The sequence below is a fragment of the Polistes canadensis genome, unplaced genomic scaffold (assembly GCF_001313835.1).
Source record: "Polistes canadensis isolate GaletaPanama2010 unplaced genomic scaffold, ASM131383v1 scaffold_158, whole genome shotgun sequence".
Taxonomy (NCBI): domain Eukaryota; kingdom Metazoa; phylum Arthropoda; class Insecta; order Hymenoptera; family Vespidae; genus Polistes; species Polistes canadensis.
Genome location: NW_014569705.1, coordinates 234,475 through 255,628, shown reverse-complemented (window position 1 = coordinate 255,628; position 21,154 = coordinate 234,475). Strand labels below are relative to the sequence as shown.

Below are 21,154 nucleotides of genomic sequence, written 5' to 3'. Positions count from 1 at the left end.
AGATAATTTCTCCTATTTATCTTGAAATTATTATTAGCGAGATAATGTTTTTTTTTTCACGAGATATTTTAAGATCGTATACCATTGCATTTTTAAAAAATTATTATTTATTAGGTTAATTTTTTCTTGATAATATTATAAACAAGACTGTATTCATGGATAGGTGTATGTTATTACTGTGCGAGTGTTACAACACGATATTAAAAACGTATAAACTAGCTTGTCGATATCTAAATTAATTCTTACTCCATATCCTATATTTTTAATAATTACTAAAATACAATGAACTAATTTTTTTATTGCGTAATCTTTTTGCCGGTAAGAAAAAGATTGTTCTTTAGTAAGAATTGACTAGAAATCTTTTTCACGATAATGAGATTGACATCATCGTGGTTGTTATCAATGGAATCCCACCTAAGAATGGTATTAGCAAATTATAAGAAACTTCCGGTCGACTCCTTCTATTTTCTAGCTTATGACGTTGGTCATTGTTGCGTTGCCACCGAGTGTGACGACCTGACAACCTCGATACAAGCTTAACACTAGTTTCGTGCACTGAGATTACGTTCGCCGATGAGAATCCCGTCGAAGGAGGACGCGTTCCTACATAAAGTATAATGCAAGGCATCTCTTTCTTATTATCTTCATATCTAGTCACGTGATCTTTAATACTTATGATGGATAAAAATAGAGAAATGATAGACAATCCATTACGTTTGAATTAATATTCGACAAATTGCATTTAATCAAAGAAAAAGAAACTAATTAACGTAAACAAATTGATAAAGGATACAATTTATAAATGATAAGACAAAATTTCGAATTAAATGTTACGCAATTACAAAATATATGGGTATATAATAAATAATTAAATGCTACTATATGAAATAAATAAGGATGATAAATATTTTTCGAATGGTATACAAGAAGATATATATCATAGAATGAAATATTATAATTTCAATAAAAATTCATGTTTTTCGTATAATTGCTGTTATAAAATAAACACTCGAAAGATCAAACACACTTTATATCTTTTTGAATAATTTTCTTCTTCTTTCTTTTTTTTTTTGCATATAATAAATTGTTTCTCCAAACATTCCAAATATTCTTTAACCAAAGGAAATATTTCTCCTATACCAACACCCGGTTCAAATTTTGGCACAAGCGATCCAAGCTATAATCTTTCACGGACCAAACATCCGGTACCTCGTTCTCTCTCTCTCTCTCTCCCACTCATTCTTTCTTTTTATTATTTTTTTTAATGTCCGCGCGAGTGAGTGAACAATTTCCGATCCGCCTCCTCTCAAATACGATCTTTGAATTCTTTTCGAAATAATCAGTAATTTTGAAACCGCCATTCCTCCCCCCCCCCCAAAAAATAAAACGGAAGTTCTAAATCGAATTTGTCATTCGAACGATTTCGTATATTACTAGGTTCTACTCGCGTGACTACATTTATTTATTTATCTATTTCTTCTTTCTCTCTCTCTCTCTCTCTCTCTTTTTATTCCCTCCGTTTCTTTCTTTTCGTTAGTTCGGCATTTCGTGTCCGGAATTAAAGGTCTCTCTTGCATGATTTTTTTGAAGGATCTCTCGTCGCTCGGTAATTTTCGAATTCTCGAGCAAGATAATGATATGAATTTTCTTCAGGGTTTCTAGACGATGCTCTTGAAATTATCCCCTTTCTACGCCGTCTGGTCCTAAGTTTTTTCCATTTTTTTTTAAATATATTTTTTTGTCTTTTTTGAGGTAATATTATGGACCATTCCGTCCGTCAGTTCGACACGTTATATAGCTTTTTAGAATTTATTCAACGAAACATGTTCGACCAATTTCACTTTCAATATGTTCGAAATTAAAACGAATTCTTTTATGTGGAAAGAAAGAAATATTGAATTACTAACGATAACACTTTCTCTTTCTCTATCTCTTTAGCTATTTTATTTCCCTCCCTCAAAGCATTAGCTTTCTCTTTCTTCAAATACACTATGCAATCCCTTCGTTCCAGCGTTCAAGCATGGAAAGGAAGACCTTTCGTGGTTCGAACCCTAGTTAGAGCATCATTTATTATAATATCTATCCGGTTACGGGTCATGGTTTTGGTTTGTTGGGGGTCTCCTGTGATTATTAAGGTTTCACGAGGAATCATCTTACCGGGACGTCTATCGTTAACTTCAAACCTGATGTCCCTAAAATCGTTTTTACGAATTTTCAACCTAATCAGGAAAACAATTAAATCCAAAAAGACACATAAACAGATAAAAAAGGAACAAGAATCGAAAATGAAAGAAGAGAATAAATGTTTGTGTTTAAATATCGGTAACAATGTTTGTATAATACATTCGAGTTGGAACAAGTATGAAACTTCCTGTAGGATTGTTCAGGGATGAATCTCAGGAAAGGATAAGAAACGTTTCTTGTATCTGTGTTATACACACACTTACTTATAATACTTCACGTATTATACTCGTACAAGTACTTACATATTTGCAAAGGTATTGTTCGAAATCGCGAAGCATGAAAAACCAGAGACTCGTTCGTAGCTCGTGCCAAACTTTCAACGTTCCCGAGTACAACACGTGTACATTTATTTTTACTTCTTATAGATAGACGTGTATATATATATATATACATATGTTACCGTCAAAGCCGGAAATCAGTCATTGCTAGTAATTCCTCGGCATTACTATGAATGCAAAGAGCCTTCAGACGAAGTCGAAAATTGAAAAATTCTTCCAGTTTTGGTAAATATTTTTTATACTAAAAGTGAATAGATTTTAATGAAACTTATATTAAATTAAAGTATACTCTTTTGTCTACGCGTAGAATACCATATCGAGTTATAAATTTAGCATGTAAAGTTCATAAAATGTCAGAGAATGCAATGCTGTAAATTGTGCATCTTTGCAATTTCTTTGAAAAGTTTTGGTAAATATTTTTTATACTAAAAGTGAATAAATTTAATAAAAAAAAAAAAATAACGGTTACTATGTAGAGAGTAACTTAATCGTCACACGTCACCTAATTACCAGACGTTAATCTTTTTAATTGCGAGCGTTGTCTAAACACTTGGACTCCCATGATTTGAAGTAGAGAAGAGGGAAAAGAGAGGTTGCGAAAAGGTCTCAGAAAGATAAAAATTATGTGTGGAGGCACAATGGAGTCTGTAAAATGCTGCGAACCAACCATAACTTCTTCTTCTTCTTCTTCATATTCTTTTTGTAGGACGATAAAGAAAAAAGAAGATGATGGAAAAAAGAACAGACGATTCTGTAATTTCTTTCTTTCTTTATTTCTCTTGCTGTCTTTTAAGAAGAAAAAAGAAAAAAGTCGCGCGTGTCGCAGGAAAACGAAGAGAAGTAAGGGCCTGCAGTCTCCACCTTGACACGAACATCTGCTACGCGTATGTCACCTACTTCCGACTCGAAATTTGCTCTTAGCCCCACCACTGCAGCCGTCGTCCGGCCTCCTGTTTGCCATTCAATCCTTTCGTGTTATAAAAAAAAAAAGGAAAGAAAAAGAGAGAGAAAGAGAAGATAACGTATGCGGGTGACACGCGATGAAGGCATCTGCATGAGTGAAAATCGAAGGTTCGAAAAAGTTTCCAGATATTTCTACGAAAATATTCCCAAAAAAAAACACAGGTAATTCGATTTCACTCGAGTCATTTAATTCTAATAAAACAAAAAGCTACAAAAAAATCGTCTTTCATTTATTTAATCAAGATTTTTATTAATAATTAATTGTAAAATAATTTAAAATGTTATAATATATTAGCATGTGCAATTATTATGCATTAGCATAAATGTTACATTGAAACTGTTGAAAAATTTGTTGATATTAAACGCGTGTTATTTTTCATATCTTTAATATAAAATTTTCCTAAAGATAAATCAAAAAAAAAATCTCATGACTGTGAGTGAGTCAACTTTCCTCAGCGAGAAATCGCAATTGAACGAGTAGTAGATGCCGTTACGCGTCGTTGGGTGTCCCCGAGCGAAGGTCTCTGATGTTAAATAGGGGTTAGGGCTTTCTACCAACACGTGGCCCTGAGCATTCGAGCATATTGCAATACAAGACACGTGGCCCACTTGCAAGAAACATCTCGATAAATCGCTACTCGATATGATCGCATCCGAACCTTATTCAAAACAAATTTCTATACACGTAGAAAATTAACAAATAATATCTACGATCAACGCTATTATAAAAACAATGCAAAATCGAATTAAATATCAATTTAATTTGATATAAATTATTTTTTCATACTAATTACTTTATACTCAAAATTTTGAACATTTATATAAATTAAACAAAAATTATCACCATGATTTATTAATCCAACTTTTGGGCGCATTATTTTTTATATTAAATAATTCGTACTGAAAAGGTGACCCCACCCGAATATTTTGTTAAAAAAGAAAACTTTCTGAATTGAAGAAAATCGTAGAATTGGTTAAAATCGTAGAAAATCATTGAAATTGGATCTGTATTATTCGTGATATCTATTGGTAAGGTGATGCCACGTGACCTCTCTTAAAAGTCTTTTCATCGAACAAGCAGGTCTTCGTCGTATCGATTGGCCGAAAAGAACCCCCTCGACGTTGAGGGTGATTTAGTATACCCCATGGTACATAATACCTACGCACTGAGCGTTGGTATTAAAGTTTGATACTTTGCGTGGGTCGAAAAAATACATTTCGGAGGCTGCAATAGGGTAGTGGTGTGTTGCAGTATACACCGTGTTCGAGTAAGCTCTCGAAGATGAATGTGTCTGAGTATTCCGCACCCTCCAACGAATTCGACGATGACCCTGCTTTTTTCTTTCCCCATATTGAATTTTTCAACGGTCCTTAAATATTTTCTCATATGTTTTTCCTTTTTTTTTTTTCACGAAAAATTCTTTCTTTTTTTTCCCACTAATTGTAAAATCTTGTCCACATTTTCGACTGAACTTAAGGAAAAGAAGAAAAAAAAGAAAGTAAGAAGTTAATTAAAGAAATCATTAGAACATACGAATTATGAGTCGAACGATTAAACGGTACAATTTATCAAGTGTAAAACGCATGATGAATTATGGATCGAGAAAGCGATCAAAATCGCTTTTCTAGTCTGTTAACGATGTCGACATTAATTTCGTACGATTATAAGATACTGTATATACCTATGTGTATGTGTATGTATGTGTGTATGAAACTGTCGACGTTATCATTAATTTCGTATAACTCGTAAGATGGTTACGTGTGTATATAAGATTGTGTCATGTGCTTATGACATTTCATTCCTGAGGATAATATTAATGCGTTATTTTCCAGATGAACGAGTTACTCCGTTAGGTAAAGGCGGAACACTCAAAAGGTGCTATGAACAAGAAGGAGAGCTGTGGGAAAACCGCATTGCGGCTTTCCGAGTATTTCTCTCTCTCTCTCTCTCTCTCTCTCTCTCTCTCTCCATCTCTTTCTGTTTTTTTCTCTTTCTTTCTCTTTTTCTATATCAATCCCTCGCTCTTTTCTTTTTTACACGAACAGACTAAAATCAAGAAGCCATTGAATTTCCGGTAAACAAAGGGACCATGTTGTTGTTGCGCCACAGGATGACACGAAGAGAATCCCGTGTTCTGAACAATAAAAGTGCCAGGATGATCGGCGTGCGATCTATGGAAATCCGAATCGTTGTGCGATCACGCGCGAACTTTTGAATTCCGCTTTCTTTTCTCTCTCTCTCTCTCTTTATCTCTCTCTGTCTCTGTCTTTCCCCTTTCATTTGCGGTTATTCTAAGAATCGGAAAATTATCAAAGATCAAATTTTATAGAAATTGATCAATAAATAATGTAAAGATTGTTTTATGTTTAATATTTCGTTTTTAAATAAAAAATGTGTGAAAATTATATCTGGATGAAAGACCCGCTAATATTTTTTGATATTAAAAATTCCGACATTACTACTTATTGTTCTCCTACCCAATAATATTTTGAATCAAATTAAGACTTATCGAAAATTTGTAAAAGTTTTAAACTGTAGTTATTTAGAAAAAAAATAATGATTGCACAAGATTTCATAATGAAAAAATAGTTCTTAGAAAACAAATTTTCAATCATAAAATATAAATAAAAGGTTAGACGCGTCATCAGGTGAACGATTATCTGAGTTAGTTGAGTGGTTGTCGATAAACGTCATCTTTGTAGACGTTCGGTTAGCACGCAATGGAAATCAATCGGTCCAGCTGGTGCATGATTCATCAGAGAAATATGAGAGAGAGAAAGAGACGAAGGGATAAAAGAAGACAAACGGGGACCACTCTCTTCCTCTCTCTCTCTCTCTCTTTCTTTCTTTCTCTCTGGATATTCAGCTACAATCCTGAACTTGTTTCAAGAAATTAACGAGAGTATAGCGATCGTAAATCCGTAAACTTAACGATCGATGAGTGTACACTCGAAACACGATCTTCAATATTTTCGATCTACCAATTTGCTTCTATGTATAACATACATATAAATATATGTACTTACTTAGGTATATATGTATGTACGAAGAAGAGGATGTTTGAGATTGTAACATGCTCCCGATCGTAAAAGCTATTGAATGATTAATCGAGCGACAACTATTAACTCTTAACAAGATTGGAATTGCATTTTTACGAGACTACATTCGAGCAACCAACAAAAAAATACACAAAATCAAGCAAATTCTGGTATTAAGTCAATGAAATGTCTTCCCTGATTCATACCTTGAATAATAATTAAACATTATAATATTTTCTTTTGCTTCAAAACACAAGAAATACAAAATCATATAAATTCTGTTATTTTTCAATGAAATTTCTTTTCTAATTCATATCTTAATAAAATAATCCAACATTAATATCTTATGTTAGACTTCAAAATGTTTCTGTAATCATATCAGTTAGCGATCAGCTCGTAAATTACATGAGAAAGCAAACGAGTCGAGATAGTACACACGAGATCGTATAAGTAGTTGAAAAATAAACGAATTTTATTATCTATTCTCGATACAGGAACTTGCACGCATACGCGCATTCACACTCTCGATATAAAATAAATTATTTCACGTCATAGATACCTGCCACAGCACATGCATATTCAATACTATATCCTATAAATGTGATACTAATCGATAATCAATCGCAAATGGAATTCTTAAGATCGATTTTCTTGAAATCGTGAAATAGCATTAAGTTTATTAATAGAACATTCAAGTATGAAACACGTAAGTAAGTAAATACATACTTGCATATATATTATACTAATGTGTGTGTCGCCGAGATGTATAGGATTGGTTTTCTTGCTTCTCTTGGAACACGATCCTCAAGCATGACTAATATTACGATCAGATAGAATTGTTAATACCTGCTTGCTACTAAGCATGCAAAACTAAGACTTAAAGTACTCCGACACTATAGAAGAACTTCGTGAGTCGAATTGCTACTCACGAAGATGTGTATTTTCAAGCTATGTATCTTCTTGTACAATCACCAACTTCAACATCATCGTTAACTTTCTAAAGCAAAAAAAACTAACCCTTTAACAAATAGACAATTCGCGCCGAATTATTTTTAATAAAAATCCTAAACCACGATAGCGCACACTTTCGTTTAGTTCAAAAAAAAATCTAATTTCTAATTTCTAGAAAAACTGTACACACAATTTTCTTTTTTGTTAGGACAAAAGTATTCTTTTCAAACGAATCAAAAAAAAAATGTTCAAAGGCGGCGCAGAGCAATTCGATTATCTTCCAATTGAAGATAGTTATTTGGTTCGAGCAAGAAACGATACGAAAGGTTGATAGGTAGGAAGCAATTTACACCTCTTTTCGGTTGGGTGCGAGGGTCTAACTAAAAAAAGAGAGCTTCTGAAAGACCATTAAAGGCTGAGTCTACGGAATATAAAAGAAGAATAAAAAGAAATTAAAAAAAAAACCGTAAAAAGAAACGTTCTTATTTCGTCCAATGGTCAAACTTTATTTCTGTGTCTTTTGAAGATATTAGAGAATCTCTGGGACACATCCAGAAAACATACTACATATTATGTCTCTCTTTTTGAATCTATCTATGTAAGTAAATACATTCTCAATGCATATACCAAGAGTGAAGAGAAATCGTACTAATTGCACTAACGAGACTGGTCTAACACAGAAAGTGCATACAAGCTTTCTATTGCTCGATCAAAGTTAACCGAGTATGACATCTGTCCCTTATGTCTATCCTTTCTAACAGACACAATATCTTACGTGAAACATTAATCCTAAACTCGTCGTATTTAGAAGACAAAATAAAGAATGAAGGAAGGAAGGAAGGAAGGAAGGAAGGCTTCTTACTTAGCCGGTTTCACCGATGACGACGGCCGTTCTCGCGCCATGAGAATCATACATCATCGCCTTGGTGACAGCCACGAGAGAATAACGAGAGAAGGAGAGAGAAACAGAAAGAGAGGAAGAAAAAGAGGGACGTTCTTCTTAGCAACCAAAAAGTTCTCTCAGAGAAGCAAGAACGAGACAGACGGAAACAAAGCAAACCATACTATTAGAATTTATATTAAAATCTAAAACAGTAATGATCATTTATTTTATTTAAAAAAGGATTATCCACAACGAACGATAATTATATACCAATTATAATTGGTCCAAGTTCAACAGGTAATTAGGACCCTCAAAATGATCTAAAATTATTTAAACGCTCCGGGTTCTATCATTTTATTGTAGGACATTTATTTTGTACAAAAATTACCAATCATCAATTACCAAAAAACAAAAAAAAACTTTACCTCAATTTATATATTATAAAAATAAAATACATGCATGCTATACGAATTTTTAGCTGATACTGAAGACTTTTTAGGCATTCTAATACTGCTTTCTATTTTTTTTACTATTTCAAATCTTCGAACTCAATTTACTCAATTTCGGGATCATTGAATATTGTAACTTTTTTTGCTCGAATTTGTTGAGAAATCAAATAACAAATTTGGAACTGGTAGTGTAGAATTTTAATCAATTTTGATCAATTAAAAGGGTCTACGAAAAGGCAGATGTGCCATGAGTCGATATTTTAAAATCACTTGGTTGTTCCTCCACTCGACTCGAGTCGAACGTGATCGCGATACATTTATCCATGCTAAACGTTCCGCTCTACTCCACCTACGTATAACATACATCGAGGAAAAAATTGTTCGAAGTATTACTCATAGCATATCGGAAGTTGCTAGACATTTTTTTCTTCTTCATCATCATCTATTTTTTTTTTTCTTTTCATTCAATAAGGTTATATTCTTTGTATAATATATAATAGTTTATGAAAAGTGATCACGTATCATCGATTATCGTTCGGCAAAGAATCGAAGATAGTAATTATAAACGAGGAATTTACATATGTGTGTGTGTATATATATGTGTGAATGTGTATAAATGTAAAGGTGGGTTGTCTAAGATCGGAGAGCACCGTGGGCGGGCGAATTGTGATCCTTCTTAAAGATCACCCTCCCTTATTATAAGTACCCTTCTTTGTAAAAGACGATATGCTATTGCGAGTTCTCCAAAAGTCCTTGAAAATTTGTAGGAAGATATCGCGCGCGGGTGGTCTCGCTTATAGTTCCCTTCCTCCCCCTTTTTTTCAAAGTATAATACATACTTTAAGGTATATGCAAATGGGTAGGTTGATAAGTTTGGAATAATCTTAACAACCAAAAAATAAACTTATTAATTTTGTATTCAATATATAAAAATCGACACGAACATTTTTTACGGGCAACTCAATACTTTTTTTATATATATATATATATTTCGATTAGAAATTATTAAGTATTTTTTCACATCTTACAATTCAATTTAAAAATCAGTTTGACCAAACGAATAAAAATATTATATTTGTGTTAGGTTGACAGTTATTCATCCCATTCAGATATTTATGCTCTTACTTATTGTTAGATATTCGTTAATCCTAATCGATTTTTTTTCAAGGAAGCTGTAATTTGTATAAACGACACAAATTTGAAAGAAAAATTCTATTTATGTGTATACACGCGTGTGATACATGCAGAACGGAAATAAGAATTCTATTTAAAGAAGGAGAAAAAAATACGAAAGAAAATCCTTCAGGATTGATTCATTCTCAATATATTCAACAAAAAAAAGGATCCGTGAAAGGCCCATCCTGAACAATTACACGGATGTACCGAGTATTGGTTTGTAAATGCTTTCCTAGCTATTGTATACTTATAACAATGCAAACACTATCAAAGGAATAGAACCTGCGAAGAAACTTTATTTCCTTTTTTATTCCTTTCTTCTTCTTTCGGAAACCCGAATAAACCAGAATGAATGTGAACGCATCTATTACTGGTCTACTAAAAATTTAATCCAGAAAATATCGAAAAACGTTAGCAATCCTTTAACAACAATCTCCATTTAAGAAAAAAAACCCGAGTATCTACAATTCGATTTAAACTTTTAGAAATTCGAAAGACACGAAAAAACATCGTCACGCCTCCGACCGAATTTGGTCAGGTATCAAACTTTCTCTTTTGTACTTTTTTTTCTACGTAAAAATGTTTCAAACAAAAAGCTACGTGTTTATGAATGTAAACAGAAAAAAAAAACCGAACAAAATACTTCGATTTTCTTTCTGATCGAAATTTAAGCCCGCTCACGTTTGCTTCAAGAATTTTCTTTCGCGTTTCTATTATCGAAATCTTCTTTTTATTCATCCCTTTCCCTAATCCCGAATTTCTAGAACAACGTATTATATATACATGTGTGCATGCGTGTATATTCTAAAAGTTTGAAGAATTTTATTTAAATTGTTCACCTTTGTATGATAAGGAAATGAATGAATTCCGAAGAATTCAATTTTATCTTATCTGCATTTATTGCAAAATCGATGATGCACATAATGATAAATAAGAATACAAAGGTATTTATTATTACTATTATCTGTGTATAGTTTAGAAGCAAAAAATATGGATCGTGGAAAAATCGTGACGTTGGATACCGTGTGTTCTATAAATAAAATTTTCGTTTGATCGATGTTTAAGAAGGTATCTTAAAAACGCAAATAAACAGTGTTTTATCACGGAGCTTGGATATTATAAGACAGGAAAGTGGAAGCATCTGTTTTCAAACTTTGGAATATCTTCTTACGTCAATGGACGTTATTAATAATTTTTAAAATATGAATACATACAAACGGAGTGTTTTGTAACTGCAGGAGGAAAGTAACATTAGTCAAAAATGTAAAATAAAATTTTGTTCGCATAAATTTTTATTATTAAGAAAAATAATGTTTACGAATATATATATTTGTCGAGTATGTACTTGTACACTTGACTGAGCTTGCAAGCTAAAAGCCTTGTTCGATAAGTATAAGAGTAGAACCGATAAAAGAGATATTATTATACTAATAATGTTTGTGAACATATTAAGAAGCACAAAAATGTTCTCCGAAATATCCGAAAGTAAGATAAAGAAATCCATCAAGCTGAAACTAAATCGAGTGCATGTGTACTCAACAAATTTTTCAACGTATTTTTCTCGAAAACAAAACCTTATATTAACAAATTTTATTCTACACATTTTCGACTTATTGTTAGTTTTTTTTTTTTATATAGAATCACCTCCTGCTCCATTTGTACTACCAATTATAGGACACCCTGTGTATATATAGAAAGAGAGAGAGAGAGAGAGAAAGATATGTTAGAAAATATAAAGAAATCGAGAGCGTAAAAGAGGGATATACAGAGAGTTCAGCAATCCGAATCGCCTATGAGAATTCATCGTTACAAGCTATGTTATAATTCCAAGCATCGCGTGGTTAAGTATAATGCTGCTACTCCGTACTTCCGATACCGTTTCTACGGAACATATCGCTTAACGTCATCGCTCTGCATTTTCGTTTTCCGTTTCTCGGAGGAACGACCCTATGAGGAATGCTTTTCCTGCCCGTTGTCATTAAATATGAAATCAATCATTAATAATAATAATCATCAAATAATTACAGAAATAATCTATGTAAACATCAATTATCCATGTTCACTTTGTAGAATAATTATGATCAAATTAAATAATAAATGGTCCGTTAGCCAATATAACAAACATGATCAAGGGACTGACAATAAGATGCAAATATGTAAATCGTTTTTAAACAAATTCGTTGACATATATAAAAAATCATAACGTAATAAATAAAAACAATAAAACGGTGTACTCACTTTGACAGTAAATGCCGCTGGCGAAGATCAACAGCGTCAAAACGAATCCAGTAATCATCTTGATGGTGAATTGAAATCCAAAGTATACCAGAAAGTCTTTTCTTCAAATTTAAAAATTAGAAATCGTTGAAGGATGAGTGTAACTCGAAACGTAGTTTAAAATATTCTATCTATGTACGAGATAAGCACACCGGAGTGGGGTGCATCGAATACGTATTTTTCCAAGAAATTTCGATTAACGAATAGTCTATTGAAACTTTTTAATTTTCTTGAAGAAGATCGGTTCTGTTATTTTAATCTCTCTTCGACGAGCGTGAAGTCTCTCTCTGTTTCTCTCTCTCTCTCTCTCTCTCTCTCTCTCTCTCTCTCTTCCTCTTCCTTCTTTTCTTCTTTCCTCTGCCTCCTGTTTCTTCGGATAACGCACGGTGAATCGGAGCGTGTAGCACTTTCCACCGTGAATTTTATCGCGAACCGTCCGGTACACCGTTCCGCGCTCTACCGGTCAACCGGTCAACGTTTTCTTCGCCTTTTCTCGAAATCTTCGACTTATCTAATTCTTATTTTATTCCATACAAAAATATCTCCTATTATCCTTTCAAAATAATTTCACGTACAAATTGATCTTTAAGATTTCCTTAACACTCGATCTTTCTTTCTTTTCTCTATAACCATTTAATTGTTCAAATTTGACGCATGTGTGAATAAATACAAAAAAAAAAAAAACGAAAATAAAATATAAAAAATCAACTCAAACGTATATTCGAATGAACAAAAATTGAAATTATTTTGATCTAAATTGATCTAGCAGTTTATTCGTATACTAACTAGAAGCAAAATCAAAATGACAGACGATTACAGGGATGACAATTCGTATCGATAAATAATTCGCGGCGTGCGTGCGAAGTAGAGACCAGCGTCAGTAGAATAGCGATCCGCTTCCAACGGCGGCTCGCAAGCGAATACCGCTGAACACGACGTTCTTCCGAGTTCCGTGCTGCCGGTATAGGTGCGCTCTTTCCCCACCATTCAACTCCAGCAGCCGAATCATACTACTCCCACTCTTGGGTAACTACCGCACACGAGACACCATCAGTCGCCGCCAAGGCGAGCATCTCGGAAGGAGTGTAGTCATTCTCGACCCTCCATTGAGTTTCCTCTTCGTATTTTCTTTACCCTCTTCATCCCCACACACAGATACACACGTATACATTATTATCGTGCACGTAAAGATTTCGAATAAGAAACTTGGTAATCGTATCGACAGCATCGATGTTCAAACTTCAAGAAAATAAATCTTCCGATAAATTGTCTTTCTCTCTCTCTCTCTCTGAAATAATAATAAAATAAAAAAAGCTGAATATTAATCTCGTCCGCTTTTGAAAACAAAATATCGTTATTTGTTCGTCCATGAAAATTTTGAATATGATGTTAATAAATAATTCCGAAATTATACATGTTGTGTAGTAAAGATCGATGAATGAATGAAAGAATGAATGAATGAATTGAATGAATGAATGAACACTCGACGGCGCATGCGCCACATACGAGATTCCATTCCCATTCCAATACCAGTCCCGCTTCCATTCTTTTATTCTTTAACACAGTGCGGCATGTCTGGTGAATGCACAACAGGAGTAGAATCCGTAAAAAGGTTTGTTCTACGGACCACTGACGACGTTCTTATGTCAGATATTGTGTTTATTCACTGATCGATTTTAAAATGAATCGTCTCTAATTCGAAGAACTTTCTTACATCGAATTGATTATATTCTGTTTTTATTATATTCGATTTATATTCTAAAATTTTCATGATAGTTGAAATTAGCAATTGTAATTTCAATTCTGAAATTATATAAAAGAAAAATATATGAAAGTATACAATTACACTTATTTGGATTTACCATAATCTTTTTCAAAACAAAAGAACCAAACTTAAGTTTTTAATCTTTTTTCAAAACACCTATCCTAAGGTTCCATCTAAAAAAAATCTTCAAAAACGCACCTTTTTAATATGCAGCTAACGTAGACAGATAGGACGCCGCAAACGGGACTCAGAAACTCGTTTTACTTAGCAACTCACTGTTTTGTCAATGAAATAGCATCGTGCGTTTTCTTAGAAAAAAAAAAAATCTTTCTCGCAGCAGGATACAGTGATTGCACTTCTTCGACCGGTACATCAATGTTATCGCTTGATTTGATCTTTCTGCAAAGTAATCATACTTTTTCCTTACAACAAGAGATTAAAAACAAAAGAAACAGTTGATAAAATGCGTACAGTAATTAAGATGACATTGATTGTGAATAAAATTTTCGAGATAATTAATCGTAAGATATAAATAAAAAACTTAGTATCTTCATTTGATTATGAAGAATTTGTTGTCATCCAATTAAAGGAACGTTAAAGAAAAATAATCAAAAGATTAAACTTACAATTTATGCATTAACATCGCGTATGTATCTTGTTTGCGCGTCATCGAGTCTTAAGATAATGACTTAAATCGCCTTAAAACAAACAACTTGATAATCTTGATTTAAGAAGACTCGGATCCCACCTCACGCAGGCATAGCATGCATCTGCTGTATACGCCAAGCCCTTATCTGAATCGCTTAAACGCCCTCTGGCGCCCATTAAGTCCACAGGAATGAAATAATCAGCTCGAGCCAATTCGGGACCAATTATGCGCGTGCCGGAATGAGGTACCCTTACAAAGGGCTCCGAAGTTCAAGATTGATGTAGGTAGGTATACTTAGGTATATATATATAGGTAGTAGGCCAAGACCCAATTCATGGATTCATGGGATCCACCTGGTCGTATTTTCTCATTACCATCGTACCGTAGTAACGAAGGGTAGTCACGTGGTAAGCGCAGAACCATGTTTTCTCGATCGTTATTATAATTATTATCAAATGTATCATTAACAATAAATTTCATCTTTATTTTCTTAAACACATTTTTCTCATTACCAAAGTATATACTAGAATATACTAGAAAGTCGAGAAATATTATTTCCTTTAAAATTTTCACACCAAATAAACAGGAGGACAAAATTGAAATCGAGACGATTGTAGAAATGTAATAGGAACAATTATACGATCATTCCTCTACGAGCATTTTAATGGCTAAGTATATCCTGTTAAAAGTTATATTCATTAATTAACAGGATCTCTGCGTGGCTCTTAATTGAGATGTAACTCGCTAAGAATCGTTGCGATTAGCATACGACGAGCCTGCTTCGCTGCTTGTTCTCTTGGTCCCACGTAAATTCTGTCGTTTAAACTGGTTCGTACGGTCACTTCTCGAATAGATCAATGTTAACTAAATATTATTCTGCGATTTCGCTGATCGATTATGTAAATGATCAGAAAGAGAATAAACAGAATGAGAGAGAAAGTATTTAGATGTTCTGTGTTACGGGTTTTAGAAACGCCGAATTATTAATGGTAACGACCAAAAACGTATAGTTTTACTCTTTCCATCCTGTTACCCTGTTAAACGTGCGCGCACGTATCCCTTGATATCTGCGCAACTACTATTCCGCGGGCTTGCAGGTTTTATGTTCGAGACAAACGTCGTAACAACATTTCTCTTTACTTTGGCATTGATCATCTTCATCGCAAAGCATGGGCGCATCATACCAATCATAAGATCGTGAACAATGCGATCTCAATGGTGGACAACGTTTCATCATTTTCTTTTTCATCTCCCACGATGAATGTGTTAAATGCGGCCAATACGATTCTCCAAAATTAAACCAAAACCATGGTATTGAAAAAGATTGCCACATTGGTTCCTTCGACATTTCACTTTTCTCATTATTACAGCAGTAATATCGAAGATCTTGCGTTCTGCACCAATATCGGCAAGATTTCGTTTCTCCAACGTAGTAACAAGCAATTAAAAGAAATAATACAATTTTGAGTATTCCATCGTCTGGCCACATATTATTCATTCTGGAAAATAATTGTGTAAAAATAAACAAGTTATTGATATTATGTTAATTGAGAATAGATGGATGCTTAATCTTTTTTCGATAATTGATGGATATTTCAAATGTCGTTTTACCGAACGAAAAAATTAGACATTTTTTTAGCAGGTATTTGGCATCGTGAACCCATACTTTTTTAACTATACTGTAACTAGAGATTCGCATCTTGAAATGAACAACCAAATTATTATAATAATAAATAAATATGTATCGATTTTTTGTTTCGTTTTTCTTTTTTCGGTAAAACGACTTTTAGGATACCCTGTATATCAAATATGACGAAGAACTTACCTAAGAGGAAAGATGTGACCGACTGTTTACACTTATGGTTACGCGCGGCTTCTTATATCTCGAACTAAAGAAACAGAGTTATTGTAATTATATTTATAAACATAAGTGACAGTAAAAACATATTGGCCATTAGTTAATCCTATGACATACAATCCATTCGTACTACAAATTTGCAATAAGAGAAATTCTACGAAAGCCACGGGAAATTTTTATTTTGTTTCCTGAAATTGCATGAGTGACAGTAAATAGATGTAGCACACATCACCGACCGATGAATCTACGGACTATTGACAGTTTTACAGGTAATAAACTTATCTTTTAATGTTTCTCAAAGTAAATCTGTTATAAAATGTTAATTGGTTACTGTGTAACATCCACAGACGTACTCCATTTCTTTTTTCTCTATTTTCTTGTTTAATTTTTTAATAACACTAACCGCGTTCTTCGTTCTTATTTTTTATTTTCCAACATTATATTTTATTATGCGTTAAAATGTAACATCTAATATTTTAAAACATTATATGGTGATTAATCATTTATTATATAAACGAACAATTAATATATTTTTCTTTATAATTATAAATTAAATTTTATTATATTCGAATGTGTAATTTGCATACTCCATACTGACTTTTAGTTCTACGCCGGTAGGCGTAGGTGGTGCTGCAGGTTATGCGCTTGCAGCGCATACTCCCGCTACACGCTATAGCGGACTGAAAAATAACAGATCTGCACATTCGTCCACGTGACTTTAAAACATTTAGTAGTGTTTCGTTTAAGAGGTTATATTTTGAAAATATTATATTAAAGAAATATTATCGTTAAATGAGCAAAGAATTTATAATTGGAAAAATAAATCTTTAAAAATATTTAAATAAGAATTACAGATAAATCATTTGTCTTAAATTATAATTTTATCAACATGGAGAAGAAAGAACAATTTGATGAATTTTTGGGTGGAACAGAATCATTGCCCATTGATGTTTCTATTATGAAATTAGCTAAGGCGAGGGCTGGTGAAATTTTATCAATGACTCATTCACTAGGTAAGCGAACATTTTGTTTATTTTTATAGTACAGGTAACCCCTGAAAAGCACGTGTACTTGAAGAACACGGATACCTTCTACCGAATTATACGGTTTCAAACTACACGATTTTCGGGTGATTCTTTTGAAATTTAAAAAATCACGTCTATGATTTTTCAATTCCACTCCATTTTAATTGAAATAAATGCTCATTACATACACATTATTTACAAATATATATGTTTTTTCAAAGAACACGGAACCAATTAAACGTGTTCTTCGAGGGTTACCTATATTTTTTTACATCGTAAGGATGACCAGTAATAATGTCTTTAAAAAATAAATATTTACGCTTTCTTTTACCAAATAAATTTGACCTCTAATATAATATATATAATGTTAATATAATCAAAAATTTTTTTTTCTTATCCAAAATTATTTAATATTATTACTAAGTTTAATTCTTAGGGATGTTATTTTTTTGGACAGGTTTAAATTAGATGAACAATATATTTATCCGTTGAACGTTTCGTCCCTGTTTGGGACTTCCTCAGCAACTAAAATTTTTTTATTATAACATATTATTGCTTATACAAATACAAAAAACTTACAATTAATAGCGTTATTTTACCTTGATAGTTATGTTCATAAGTCAATATMACATCATTTTTATTACAGTCATAGGTTTTCACTATCTTATATATAGAGTCAATTTTTAAAACCGTTATCCTACCATAACTTTTCGAACACTACTAGTTACCTCTAAGCTGGTGTTTCCTAATCTAGATGTCTTTGTTATTATTGTAACCTCTGTTATGTGTCTTGTTATGGTAATTAAATTTTAAAATTTCGTTATATGTGCTATTTAGATTATTAGTATCGGTTCTAAAATTAACTGTATTATTGTTCGTTCTATGGTACATGGGTAATCCAGCGAGCCCAGTACTAGCAAATAATAATCTAATTTAAACCTGTCCAAAAAAATAACATCTCTAAGAATTAAACTTAGTAATAATATATATAACATATAAATATAATATATAATTACGTTAATCATTTTATTGTTATCTGTAGAAAATCCTCGACAAACAAAATTGATTTTTCAAAAGCTTCCCATACATATGCGTAGACGAGTTATGTCACATAATGCGAAAAGATTACCAAGAAAATTACGGGAAGCGCATATAAGTCAAATGGGTAAATCTGGTTTTCCTCCGAAAAGCAAAAGGCCTTCACGTAAATATCGTAGACGTCCATCTAATTTACTTCTGGAATACAATAAAAGACAACGAAATAAAATTTGGCTAGAAACTCATATTTGGCACGCCAAACGATTTCATATGATTGAACAGTGGGGATGTAAAATCGCTAATTTTGCAAATGATAAATGCTTTAAAGCTAATTTTCGGGCCATTATAAAACATTGTTTGATACAAGATCTTTCTTATTACTCTTGTATAGAAATCATTGGACCGGAAGATATTTTAAAAGAAACTTTGAGATCGCATTGCAATCCAACCACATTAACGTTTGCTGCTAAAATGTACATTAATGGTACAAGAGAAGGTACTGTAATGTTTTTCAAAAAAAATAGTTTTCCACTATATCCCATAGGGAACGTACACTTTCTATGGAGGCCCAATTGCTACAATCATAGAACTATCTGGATTTGGGTTCACCCATCTTTTTATGATGACATTTTGACTAATATTATATCCAGTTTTAATTTTAATCCTTGTATAACCAAAAATGGAGAATCAACATCGTCGAATCAGTTACAAAATTCTTATATCAATGAAAATAATTGTCAAATGAATTTATTGAAAGGCACTTTAAATAGATTTAGACTGTGTGGTCCATTGGCACTAAATGTTTTAACAAATTCGCTTAAATTACTTGATATGAACAAAAATTTATTAACAACAGAAGATAAATCAAAAAAAGATTATGAAGATGTTACAGAAAATAAAAAGGATATCCATATCATTACTGATTCATGGTATAAAGATTATTATGATGATCAAGAAAATTGTAAAGCTTTCAAAATCCAAAAGCAATTATGGCAAGCATTGCAATCAATAGACACACCTAATCAATTACCACCAAATATGGTCTTTGGACTGACTGTTCTAGATCCACGTTTTTATTTACCTGGAAAAAGAACAAAACCAGAGAAACTGACGACACATTTTGAAAATATATATTATCCACCAGATCATGTTAATAATAGTCCAATATGGGATAAAAATTTGCGTGAGAGAATTAGTAAATCATGCGTGTCTACTGGTTTAATTAACAAATTAAGAAGCAGCAATCTGGTTCCTGGTGTAAGCAATGATAATCTTTTTAAAGAAGATATAATGGCCAAAATTCCCATACTCGTTATTCAGAATCCTGGAGGTTATATCAGAGGTTTGTTCAAGTTTCATTAAAGATATATTTTAATAATATTTAACTTTTCATTAATATGAACTTTTATTTATAGCTTTAGGATCAGGTTTTGACATTATCATGCCATCAAGATGGGCAATGCCATTCTGGCTTGGTTTCATTCTTCGTTGTGCAAGAGTCGGAGCATTAAGAGAGTCGAAATTAATAGCATTAGAAAGTCTAGATACAAATTCACCGGATATTAATGAACCCGATACACCTGCCTACAAAAAAGAAGCTCTTATTACAAAAGATGAATTGGAAAAGAAATATTTTCAATATCCACCTAACAGACGAGTTAATTTTATAAAATTTGCTATTTCTAGTCCTTTCTATTGTCAATGGAATATATTAATGAAAGAATGGTCAGGGAAAGAAGATTTCTATATTTTAAGAAACCGAACCACGTTAACGCAATTACAAATGAATTTTTCTTCCTTTAAATCAAAAAAACGTAAGGTTCCTGCTTCTAAAATTAATTTAGATAATGGATTAAATAGCGAAAATTGTTTAATACGTGTCAGAATATCTACTGTAAATAAGGGCTGTCTAAGAACGTTTGCGATAATATGCGAACCAACTGATTTAGATTTAAAAGAATTGAACAACAATAAACGTTGGTCGGGACCGGTAGAAAAATTAAATAAAGATCCAAATGAAAGTAGACGAAAAATTTTACGGAAGAATCATTTGTTATTGTTAAAACGATATAGAAAACAAAGAATACGTTATAGAAAGATGTTAGAGAACAAAATAAGTAATACGTTTGAAGAAATTATCAAAGGAACGAACTATGTAGTTGAAATAAAAAATTTAAGACAGAAGTTATTGAATAGAAGTCGTAAAGCTGTATTGGAACATTCTCAAATAATGTCTAAACTTTATTTACCGGATTGTAAAGAAGTTAGAAAATCATGCGACAGAGAAGTAATAGGATATATAACGCAAGGACACTTTTCCCTTTCCATAGGCCAAACAGTTGGGATAGGATATGTTACAATACAATCTATAATAGCAATGATCAACAGAAAAAGTGATATTGTTCTTGTTAGAAATAACCGTACAAGAAAATACAGATGTGCTCGTTTAGAAATATTATTCGATTAGTCTTTTAATAATAAAATAAAATGTGTATTAAATTTATGTAAATATTATATGAAACTAGTAACAGTCATTTTTCATTTGTATCTATAAAACAT

At 32.4% G+C, this 21,154-nt stretch overlaps 2 protein-coding genes across 2 annotated transcripts in view; one reads left to right on the top strand and one right to left on the bottom strand.

Moving 5' to 3' along the window:
* The window catches only part of LOC106788983, a 47,978-nt gene extending 34,779 nt beyond the window's left edge, over positions 1 to 13,199 (bottom strand). The window contains exon 1 of the mRNA XM_014752752.1: positions 12,222 to 13,199. Coding sequence (XP_014608238.1) covers positions 12,222 to 12,279 — 58 coding nt within the window. The 5' untranslated portion in view covers positions 12,280 to 13,199. The remainder of the gene's footprint in view (positions 1 to 12,221) is intronic.
* A 4,049-nt stretch (positions 13,200 to 17,248) lies between these two features.
* LOC106788976 (ribonucleases P/MRP protein subunit POP1) lies at positions 17,249 to 21,152 on the top strand. The gene is made up of 3 exons (XM_014752742.1): positions 17,249 to 17,545; positions 18,600 to 19,937; positions 20,011 to 21,152. Exons 1-3 carry the CDS (start codon positions 17,422 to 17,424, stop codon positions 21,060 to 21,062), a joined length of 2,514 nt encoding a protein of 837 aa, XP_014608228.1. The 5' UTR covers positions 17,249 to 17,421; the 3' UTR covers positions 21,063 to 21,152.
* The last annotated feature ends 2 nt before the right edge of the window (positions 21,153 to 21,154 follow it).